Source organism: Trichechus manatus, unplaced genomic scaffold (genome assembly GCF_000243295.1).
Source record: "Trichechus manatus latirostris isolate Lorelei unplaced genomic scaffold, TriManLat1.0 scaffold00093, whole genome shotgun sequence".
Classification (NCBI taxonomy): domain Eukaryota; kingdom Metazoa; phylum Chordata; class Mammalia; order Sirenia; family Trichechidae; genus Trichechus; species Trichechus manatus.
In genome coordinates this window covers 811,784-823,541 of record NW_004444029.1, presented here as the reverse complement: position 1 = coordinate 823,541, position 11,758 = coordinate 811,784, and the positions used below count along the sequence as shown (strand labels likewise).

The 11,758-nt window shown below is 45.3% G+C and overlaps 1 protein-coding gene across 1 annotated transcript in view; it reads left to right on the top strand.

Annotated features, from left to right (window-relative positions):
* The window catches only part of CUL1 (cullin 1), a 47,120-nt gene that overhangs the window by 4,495 nt on the left and 30,867 nt on the right, over positions 1 to 11,758 (top strand). Inside the window, exons 2-6 of the mRNA XM_004382358.2 lie at positions 7,058 to 7,232; positions 7,943 to 8,110; positions 9,222 to 9,272; positions 9,597 to 9,687; positions 10,617 to 10,780. Coding sequence (XP_004382415.1) covers positions 7,058 to 7,232; positions 7,943 to 8,110; positions 9,222 to 9,272; positions 9,597 to 9,687; positions 10,617 to 10,780 — 649 coding nt within the window. The remainder of the gene's footprint in view (positions 1 to 7,057; positions 7,233 to 7,942; positions 8,111 to 9,221; positions 9,273 to 9,596; positions 9,688 to 10,616; positions 10,781 to 11,758) is intronic.

The following is an 11,758-nucleotide window of genomic DNA, read 5'->3' as shown; positions in this document are numbered from 1 at the left end:
GCCGTCGTGAGGCTGCGTGACAGGGACGCCCCACACGGCCGTCGTGAGGCTGCGTGACAGGGATGCCCCACACCGCTGTCGTGAGGCTGTGTGACAGGTCGCCCCATGTGCCATCTTTAGGGTGCGTCTCAGGTCAGGAGATGTTTGTGGCCCAGAGAGTGAGGGACGATACGCACCCAACTCAAAGTTGCTCTCAGAGCTGGGGGCTCAGCAGCTGTTTGTGGATGAAAACGAGTGAGAAGGCAGGAGAGGAGGCTGACCTCCTTCTCATCACCCTGCTGGTGGCTGACAGCGTGTCTGTCCTGGAGACACAGAGGCGGTGTGCTCTCTTGGGAAAGGGGTCCAAGTCTGGCTGTGAGACAAACCTGCTTCGAGCCTGCTGGGACCTCTCCTGTTGTGGCTGCTGTAACAGGAAGGTGGGTTATCACACATCATACACACTGTCCTTGCTGTTCCAACTCAAAATGGCAGAGGAGAGAGAAGGGAATTGGGGGAAAGAAAAATGTCTCAGAGCACCTTCACACCCAAAGATCTAGCTCCTTTGACCTTGTTCCCAACCTCTTCTGAAAGGCTTCATTTCTGTTCTGAGAACTGAGTGTCTCTCTATTCAGTCCTCATTTTCTGTAATTTCTTACCTGTGTTTGGGTGAGATGCAAGAATAATCTGCAGGAAAACACAGAGGGACGTTCTCTGCAGGGGGGCTCCTCCCTTTTGAACGTGTAGGACACTGGCTGTGCTTGAGGTACCATGCTAGACTAGGATCTCCCGGAGTGGAGATAAGGTGGGAAGGAGAGATGGCCGCTGTGAGGGGCCCACAGGGTCACGGGGACACCTGTCTGCCTGGAATTCAGGTCACCGCTTGAGGCTCCCTTTGTTTCTGCTGCCCCAGACCCCCCTACCACTCCTTCCCGGGTCAGACTCCTCCTGTGGTCACCTCAGGCCAGTGACGCGGCCCTGCCTCGGACCCAGTCTGAATTTTTGTGGTTTCCTATCTGCTTGTGCAAGTCCTTCTCACAGACACGTGGAGGTTTTTGTTTATTTCCTCCCTGTAGTGCTATGAGCTGAATTGCTTCTGCTTTCTTAGCTGTTTTCAAAGTCCTTTTTTCTCCAGCCAGGATAGTGAGGATGTTGTTTACATTTCCCAGGCTGCCTGCCCACCTCCCGGCCAGCTGTGGCCCAGGCACGTCCAGAGTCATGCTTGGCCCTCTGCACTGGTATCGGTGATAAAGTGCACACTCCCTGGGGTCACCCGCCAATCTCCCGGGTGCCTGCAGCTGTGCTTCGTGAGGGCGACGTGCTTGACCACCCCTGGCTGTGCGAACATGTCATTGCTGCCTCCCTCCCTGGCTTCTGCAACTGCCACCCCTTCCTCAGTGGCTGGTTTTTGCCACGGAAGTTCCAGCAGCCTTTCTCCTTAGCCTGCCTCTGCACAATTCTCTTTCCTTTATAGAAAATCGAAATCTCATTGAAAAAGAGATCACACAGAAGGAATAGCACACTGTTGCCTCCGTGGATTAATGATGACCCATGTCCAACTAAATGCACCTGGGCCTTTTTCGTCTTGCACTTTTTACTCCAGAGCTTGGTTACCCAGATTTGCTCACCTAACGAGGATGACTCATGTTGAATAAACCTGAACTAAGGTGCTGAAGGACAGAACCAGCTCAGGACAAGAAACGCAAAGGTCAGTAAGCGCATAGAGAGCGCCAGGTTCCTAATTACTAAGCTGACTGCCGGTCAGGCTGAAATGGTCACAGCCAGCGTGGGAGAGTGCAGGCCGGCACACCCCTTTCGTGCAGCACGTGCTGGCTGGTGCAGTCCTTCTGGAGACAGATTTAGAAATGCATTTCTGAAGACGTAGGCGAGTTCTTGGCCCTTGGCCCTTGGCCCAGCAATTACTTTTAAACTTTTATTTCTCTCCTAAGGGAACAGTTGTATGTGCAAGGCTTTCCAGCATACTTTAATAATAGGAACCAGTGAAAGAGAACCTGAATCTTCAACACGAAGGACTGGATGTGACTCTAAGCAGCATCACTGCCGTGGGCTGAGGTGTAGACTCACCACTACTCGGAGGTGCTCGTCTCGGGGAGCAGGTCAGGGTGGGTTTTCAGATGCTCAGCTGTGCTTTAAGGTTTTCGGCACAGAACATGTATCGTAAAATACTGTGCTAATTTTTATTAACTTTATTTCCTTATGCAGGTGTAAGTCCTAAATTATACTCACTTGCAAAATTTTTCTTTGTTTTTCATTACTGATCTAGTACTTTTATATATATACTGGGGTGCAGTTAATTACTTTTGTGTGTGGCCTGTCTGGCCATGGTTTTGTAAACTCCCACCCAGGTGATTGGACAGGACTGTGTGATGGGATAATTGTGGCCTACTGAGAAGATGGGTCAGTTTTGCCTTAGAAGAGAGCCAGTTCCGGAGCAGAGAGGAGGATCCTACTACCACCAAGAAGAACAGCCAGGAGTGGAGAGCGCGTCCTTTGGACCCGAGATTCGCGCACTGAGAAGCTTCTGGAAGCAGGATACCAGGAGAGCTGTGTGACCTCTAAGATGATGAGAAGCAGTGGCAGCAGAGACCCGGAAGCAGGAGATGGCGCGGTGGGCTTCCCTCCCACGGAGAGAGAAAGCTGAGCGCCTTTGGGCAGAAGCCTAGGGCCAGGGAGAGGCGTACCTGCGAGCACAGCCGGGGAGAGGTATCCTAATGGAAGAACTGTATGCTGAGTGTTCCTGAGCCTGAATTGTAACTGTTACTTCCCTAATAAACCCCATAACTGTGAGTATGGTCTGTGAGTTCTGTGTTGCCAGTGCAATGAATTGTCAGACCCAGTAGAGAGTGCTGTGTGAGGGACGGTTGGTGTCAGAATTAGTAAAGATGGCAGAGAAAGGAGGCATCTCTGACTTCTGCCTCATGGGACTCACCCTTGAGCTGTTGATTTTGGTTGTCCTTTCGCCTTATTTTATTTATTTTGTTGTTGTTATTGTTGAGAATATACACAGCAAAACATACACCAATTCAACAGTTCTACATGTACAGTTCAGTGTCGTTGATTACATTCTTCGGGTTGTAGAACCATTCTTACCCTCCTTTTCTGAGTTGTTCCTTCCCCACTGACATAAACTCAGTGCCCCCTAAGGTTCCTGTCTAATCTTTTGAGTTGCTGTTGTCAGTTTAATCCCATATAGATAGATCTTAAAAAAGCATAATGCTCAAGGCAGATGTTCTTTACTAATTAAGCTAAAACCCAAAGTTTAAGAAGACTTCAGGGGATATTTTTGGTTTAAGGTTTAAAGATTATCTCAGGGCAATAGTTTGGGGAGTTCATCCAGCTTCCATGACTCCAGAAAGTCTGCGTTCCATGAGAACTTGAAATTCTGTTGTGCGTTTTTCCCCTTTTGATCAGGATTCTTCTATAGAATCTTTGAACTGATGTAGTACTATTAAAGTAGATTTCATGACTGACAGATTGTATATCTAATATAATAGGTAATCTTTCAGTATGGATTACACATCAACATAAAACAAAAATCCTCACAGCTAGACCAGTAAGTAACTTCATGATAAATGGAAAAACATTGAAGTCAAAGATTTTATTTTACTTGGCTCCACAGTCAATGCCCATGGAGGCAGCAGTCAAGAAATCAGATGACGTATTGTAGTGGCCAAATCTGCCACAAAAGACCTCTTTAAAGTGTTAAAAAGCAAAAATGTCACCTTGAAGACTAAGGTGCCCCGGACCCAAGCTGTGGTGTTTTCAATTACCTCATATGCATATGAAAGCTGGGCAGTGAATCAGGAAGAGCGAAGAAGAATTGACGCCTTTGAATTATGGTATTGGCGAAGAGTATTGAATATACCATGGACTGCCAGAAGAATGAACAAATATGTCTTGGAATAAATACGGCCAGGATGCTTCTTAGAAGGGAGGATGGCAAGACTCCGTCTCACATACTAGGGACGAGTTCCTAAAGAAGGACATTGTGCTTGGTAAAGTAGAGGGTCAGCAAAAAAGAGGAAGACCCTCAACGAGATGGATTGACACAGTGGCTGCAACAGTGGGCTCAAGCATAGCAGCTATTGTGAGGATGGCGCAGGACCGAGCAGTGTTTTGTTCTGTTGTACATGGGGTCACTATGAGTTGGAACTGACTCGACGGCACCTAACAATGACGGCAACAAAAAATCTATCTTAGAGAGCCCACAGAAATTATTATTGCATAGTTGCCTCGAGAAATTATTGTTTTTATTAGTACCAGTGTGATGTGTTCAGCTTTTTTTCTTCTTAATTTGATTGACAGCGTATCTACTCAGAGCACTCTGGACATATTAAAATGAAATTTTATAATCATAACTGCGAGTTGTCTTTTTTTTTAATTTTGTTTTATTTTTTGTACTTTAGGTGAAAGTTTACAGCTCAAGTTAATCTCTCATACAAAATTTTATACACATATTTTCATGCGATGCTAGTTGCAGTCCCTACAATGTGACAGCACACTCCCTATTTCCACCCTGGGTTTCCCATGTCCATCCAACCAGCTCCTGTCCCTTCCTGCCTTCTCATCCTGCCTCCAGACAGGAGCCGCCCATTTGGTCTCGTGTATCTGCTTGAACTAAGAAGTACACTCTTCACAAGTATTATTTTATGTTTTATAGTCCAGTCTAATCTTTGTCCGAAGAGTGGTCTTCCGGAATGATTTTAGTCCTGGGTTAACATAGTGTCCAGGGCCATGGCTTCGGGGATCCTCCAGTCTCAGTCAGACCCATTAAGTCTGGTCTTCTTACTAGAATTTGAGTTCTGTACCCCACTTTTCTCCTGCTCCATCAAGGACTCTCTTTTGTATTCTCTGTGAGGGCGGTCATTGGTGGTAGCCGGGCACCATGTAGGTCTTCTGGTCTCAGGCTGATGTAGTCTCTGGTTTATGTGGCCGTTTCTGTCTCTTGGGCTCATATTTTCCTTGTGTCTTTGATGTTCTTCATTCTCCTTTACTCCAGGTGGTTGGGACCAATTGATGCATCTTAGATGGCCACTCGCAAGCCTTTAAGACCCCAAATGCCACTCACCAAAGTAGGATGGCAGAACATTTTCTTAATAAACTTCGTTATGCCAGTGGACCTAGATGTCCCCCGAAACCATGGTCCCCAGACCCTAGACCCAGCTCCTCTGTCCCTTGAAGTGTTTGGTTGTGTTCAGGAAACTTCCTAGCTTTTGGTTTAGTCCAGTTGTGCTGACTTCCCCTGTATCGTGTATTGTTCTTCTCTTCACCCAAGATGTTTTTTGTCTACTTCTAGTTAGTGAATAACCCTCACCCTCCCTCCCCACCCTCGTAATCATCAAAGAATGTTTTCTTCTGTGTGTAGACCTTTTCGTGAGTTCTTATAATAGTGGTCTCATACAGTATTTGTCCTTTTGTGACTGACCAATTAAACTCAGCATAATGCCCTCCAGATTCATCCAAGTTGTGAGATGTTTCACAGATTCTTCATTGTTCTTGTTGAGTTGTCTGCTTCTGAGATGTGTTACTGGGTTTGGGTTACTCGAAGAGCCATGCCAGCACAGACGGGGTGCACACTGTCCTGCAGAGCGCCTGCGGTGGCGCTGCCTGGCACACGGCCTTGTGAGGACGGGTGTGTGTTTCTGACGCAGCTTCAGTGCGTTCACTTCCCGGTGGCTTTGATAGCACACGTTAGTGGTTCACCTCCCGCTTTATTCCCAGTTGGGGGAGAAGTGATCGTGGAAGACGGTGCTGTTCTGCTTAGTTTTGCTTCTTTGGCTGACTTGACTTTCTTTCAGAAATGAGATGACTGGATGTGGAGAACTGGCTCGGCAGGTGCATTTTGATTTGATTCGGCCCTTGGTTTGGAGCTGTGACCTGCCGCGCTTCTCTGGGCGATGGCCGTGGACCCCACTGACCAGTCTGCCCTAGCAAGTCAGGGGGCAGTGTGCCCCGTCGACAGGGAGCTGGGGAGCCCTTCCCAAGCCTCAGTGTCGGCCCTGGCCCCTGGGCAGGGAGATGCTCAGGACCTTCGTCCCGAGACTGGGGGTCACTGATATTTTCTTTCCTGTATGATTTCCGCTTTTATATTTCAATTCTTCATCCACTTGCAATGTATTTTGGAATATAGAATGCATTTTGAAATAGTCTCTTGTCCTAATGCCATTTACTGACTAAGCTTTTACTCACTGACTTGAAATACCTTTCTATTGTATATCCTTACGTACACTAGAATCTTATATTCTGGTGCCTTCTGGTGTGTCTTCTTGGTTTGTCTTTATGTTGGACTCAGTATCAGTGTTTCCCTGTTAGTTTTATCCAGGTAATAATACATGCAGGTAAACTCAGCACGTAACTGTTTATTGTGGCATAGGGTGATCTCCTACCTTGTTCACCCCACTCCCCTCACACACACCCCCCATGGCAGCTCTTTCGACTGTTGTTGACACCCCTGTATTGCTCAATAGCGTGCGATAATGCTTTTTTTTTTTTTATTATTTTAGACAGCTATGACTTGCAGTATTCTAGAAGGCTTGACTTCTGCACTGCCATTTCTTCCACTTTTCATCTTTCACGTCCAGAATGTAGTTTTGTTTAAATCCATTTAGAAATCGTTTTAAGATAACGTTCTTGTTATCTCAGTGTTCATTAATTGATGCTTATGGAAATCATAGTCAGAGCTGAGCATCACAGTAGACTGCAGTTATTAGCCGTTGGCTTTTCCTGAAGTGAAGAATTGCTTTTTGCCTTTCTTTCATTTGTAACCTCCCCTCCGTACTGCTGGCTGAGTCTTCTTGAAGGGCGGCTTCCCACCGGGTCAGCCTCACCAGGAACTCTGACCTTAACCTTCTTCCTGCAGATCTGTGCCCCCCGCGCCTCGAGGACTTGGGGGCAGTTGGCACCATTGGTGTTGAGTGTGGGCTCTTGTTGCCACTCTAGCTGTTAACACGTTTTTGTTGGTATATCAGAAACTTATGGATGTTTAAATGTAAGAACATGTGTTCGTGTTGATGACTGTCAGCATGGCTGTACCGGTTGCTTTCCTTGACCATCCTCCAAGCCACGTGTACAACTACTGTACGAGCGTGCACCAGTCAAACCAGGCTAGGGGGGCCGGCGTCCCTCCCTCCAAGTCGAAGAAGGGACAGACGCCTGGAGGAGCCCAGTTTGTTGGCTTGGAACTGTACAAACGGCTTAAGGAGTTTTTGAAGAATTACTTGACAAATCTTCTTAAGGTAAGATTTTTTACAGTATGCTGAGCATTTATAATAGAATAAACCAGAGAAGTAATGACTCTTAGCGAGAACGCCAAGCCCCCGGGTCGTCTGTCGGCTATTGTGGGCACTGGCAGGGGCATGAAGGTGGCTGGGTCGTTTCAGCGTTTACCCATCGCCAAGGTGAACTCTTATAAAACATCATCTGTTTTTAAAACTCGTTAAATTGGAAGTTTTGGATCTCTACCCCATAACAGTACTTTCCTTAAATTATTGACCATGTTGTATTTGGTTGTTAGAAATTGATGAGCTTTTTAATTTAAAGCATGCGATTGTGTATTGAAGTCTTCTGTGTTTTATTTCTAAAACAGTGTGTTGTTTTGCATCGGAATGCCTAAATGTTTGTTAGGTCATCTAACAGTTTGTGCTCTGAAAGTTCCAAGCACTTCATGAGCATACGTGCGTATTTAATGCCACGAAAACAGTTCGTTTAATTTGAGATGAAAAGATTTTCATTAAAATCCTGTCTTTAGTCTAATGTTCCCTAGCTGTATTCTTGTGAGAATTTATATTAACTAGCATTTTTTTTGTTTACAAAATAGTTTTAAAAACTCGCCAAAACCATATGCCTCGATGTATTTTAATGAAATGGATTTGGGTTTTGATTTTTTGTCTTCAATGTGTTGTGTGACCTATCAGTCATCTTAAAGCTATAGTTGACATGTTTTCAGGATGGAGAAGACTTGATGGATGAGAGCGTCCTCAAGTTCTACACTCAGCAGTGGGAAGACTATCGATTTTCTAGCAAAGTGCTGAATGGGATCTGCGCCTACCTCAACCGACACTGGGTCCGCCGTGAGTGTGACGAAGGACGGAAAGGAATCTATGAGATCTATTCAGTAAGGACCTTTGAAACCTTCCAAGTGTGCATTTTCTTAAAGCTGTATCACCTTCTCGTAACAGGATCTAGACAAGTATTAAACACTTCAGAATGGGAGATGAATTTCCTTTGTTTCCCTCAATCAGTAAGTGGCCCTTGAGTGCTCTGTGGCAAGGAAAGGAGGCAGATGCGTGGATTGGGGCTCTGACCGTCAACTGGCACCTCTGCGTTGACCTCCTTTGTTATTTGACCCAAGGCAAGGGTAGCCACTGTCACTTAGGCCTGCGCTGCCTCCTCGGTCCCGAGGGCACACCAGGACGTGGCCTGGGCTGAGGCTCAGGCCTCAGTACGGCCAGTGTCCCCCTTCACGGCCTGGGACCTTGGGGAGTGGCTATAACTGATACTCTGTCCTACCCTCCCGCCTTACAGCAACAGCAGCGGCAGTGACAGGGTTTGACGTTGAGACTTTTTTTTATTGGGGTGCATGGAAGTACGTTGGAAGTGAAAAAGCTTCATCTTTGGTCTTACAGACCAAGTGAATATGCTATAGGAAAAATGTGTTAATCTCAGAGAAAAATTTCTAAGATAAACAAAATTCATTTTTGAGGAAATATATACATTTATAAATAAATCATTGCAGTCCATTTTCTCAGTTTAAAAAGACCACATCTCTGTGCTCTTAGATATTTTCAATCAGCTTTATTGCGGAATAATTTGTGTACAGTAAACTGCATCCATTTGAAGTGTACACTTTGACACGTTTACTGTCGTAGACACTCACGAAATAGCCACCGCAGTTGAGATCTAGAACTTACTAGAGTTTTAGGACCTAGGGAACAAATTTCTAGATCAAATCTGTTGTTGCTGATGAATCTTCTCCTGAAATCCAGAGTTCCACTTTACCTTAAATGTTAAAATGCGTGTGAAGAAACATGGCGGCTTTTATGCCTCTTGAAGTTGTTAACTGGAGAGAGGCTCTCTGATCTCATCACAATGATGGATTGTCACCAGGTTATCACCTGGAAGTGTTGACAAGTAACAGTCTGGGATTGGGTTTTGCTATAACTTCAGTCTTGAAAAAACATAGTGAGAACATAGACATTGCATGCTTTTCCTTTTCTTCCCTCTAGCTTGCGTTGGTGACTTGGAGAGACTGTCTCTTCAGGCCGTTGAATAAACAGGTACCTGCGTGCGTGCGTGTGTGTGTGTGAGAGAGAGAGAGGGAATGCGTGTGAGTATGAGTGTGTGTGTGTGCCTGAGAGTATGTGCGTGAGTGTGCGCATGTTTGCACATGCGTGCATGTGAATGTGTGTGTGTTTTCCTTTTAAATCCCTCAAAAATTTCATTTCTTGGCTTTGTCTTTCTCATTCCTTTGCAGTGTGTCAAAAGTAACTCTTATATTGGGTTGTTTAGTGGATTTAAATGCTTAAGTGATATGTAGTAATATGGTATATACTGTACTGTATAATCTGTGTATCTTGTGTTTTTCTTATATTCTCCTAAAGGTAACAAATGCTGTTTTGAAACTGATCGAGAAGGAAAGGAATGGTGAAACCATCAATACCAGACTGATCAGTGGAGTTGTACAGTCTTATGGTAAACAGCTTCCCTTAGTTTACTCAGAGCTTTCATGTCAAATGGCAATTATAACAATGCTCCAACAGATTCATATTAAACTATTTTACTGTTATCAAGAATATTGTTGGCGTTTACAGAGGTACTTACAATTCTAAGTTAGCATGGTTCTCTTTAATTTTATCCATCCTAAAAGTTGTTTTGATCCTTTGAGGAAATTTTGATGGGATAGACGTTTGAATTATTTTATTTTCCAGTCTCACAGTGAGGTACTAGATCTGTAGTAGCTAGTGGATCTGTAAATAGATAGGTATGTAGAGTATCGTTAATGGAGCTGAATAATAACCAGAAATCTGGTTTTGTTTGAAAAATTGAGATTGTGAAACATGTATTAGAATAATACAATTTTTTAAAAATTAGAGTAACATTGCGTTTCTTTGAAAGTTTAAAATTAGTCATTTTTGTTGTGTTTTCCGTGAAGGTTTACACAGCAGTTTAGGTTCCCGTTCAACACTTTCTACACAGGTTGTTGAGAGACATTGGTTACAGTCTTCACAATGCATGAACATTCTCACTTCCATTCTGCTTGTTCCATTTCCCTTACTGTAGATTCCCTGCCCCCTTATATCCTCATCTTTGTTTTAAAGTAATTGTTATTTTTATTGTTTTTAAACTTTTAGAAATAGGAAAGTTGTCTAAATGATCTTCATGCGCACTTTGAAGGCTGCTTGGCCCTGGGTCAGAATTACTTGCTTTTCTACATCTTGAATTTCTGTTTTCTTTTATTGAAACGATGTAATTTAATGTTAGTGAATAACGGATTTACTTCATGCCCTCCCGTTTCACAGTTACTGTTCAAATGTGCCTTAAACTGAATGCTGCACCCGAGAACTTTCTGTTGAATGCCACACACGATGGTGTGATTGAAATAGAATTCATGTTTATTTCAGTGGAATTGGGACTGAATGAAGATGACGCATTCGCAAAGGGCCCTACGCTAACCGTGTATAAGGAGTCCTTTGAATCTCAGTTTCTGGCTGACACAGAGCGATTTTACACGAGAGAGAGTACTGAATTCTTGCAGCAGAACCCCGTTACAGAATATATGAAAAAGGTAAGCGTGAATGTCTGAGGTCCTTAGAGTACATGCCGGTCGGCCTGGTGGTCGCTGTGCACCGCGGGTGTTGAGTACATGAGCGTGCAGGTCTCTTGATTCCCGGTCACCCTGCGGAGTGTTCACAGGGGTGGCTGCCCCCTGACCTGTGAGGAGAGTGTGGAGCGGCCACAGCTCCGTGTGCCCTGACTGCTAGAGATGCGGTGCAGTAGCGCGATGCCATTTACGTTTTGAATCTCTTCTGGTTCCTGCTGAAATGTCTACCTACAGCCAACGGGAGCCACAGTCTCTTCACCGTGAGAGTTAGTGAGAGAGACGCTTTTTAAGAAATAAATGTTCACAGGTTGCAAACTTCAAGCTTTTGCTTTTATCCTTCTAAAATGCCGTCTGAGGATCTAGCTATAACAGCTTCAGGTTGTGATAGAGCAGAATCTTTCTGAAACCAGGGTGTCCTGGGGCCTTGGGTGTGGGAGGGGCCCGGGACTGCTCTGCACGCTCTAATTCCTTGTCGGGTGTGCGAGGCTCCTCTGAGGGGTGACCTAGGTCAGGGTCGGCACTTTGTGTAAAGGGCAGGCAGTGGGTGTTGTTGCTAGGCGGGCTCTGTGGCCTCCATGACAGCTGCTCAGCTCGGCCGCTGTAACGTGAACGCAGCACAGACACGCAGACAGTGAGCGTCATATGGATGCAGCACAGACGACACACAGACAGTGAGTGTCATGTGAACACAGCACGACACGCAGACAGTGAGTGTAATGTGGACACAGCACAGACGACACGCAGACAGTGAGAGTCATGTGAACACAGCACAGATGGCACGCAGACAGTGAGTGTCGTGGATGCAGCAGACGCAGTGAGCATCATGTGGATACAGCACAGATGACATGCAGACAGAATCGTGAACACAGCAGATGACATGCAGACAGTGAGCGTCATGTGGACAGCACAGATGACACGCAGACAGTGAGCGTCATGTGGACA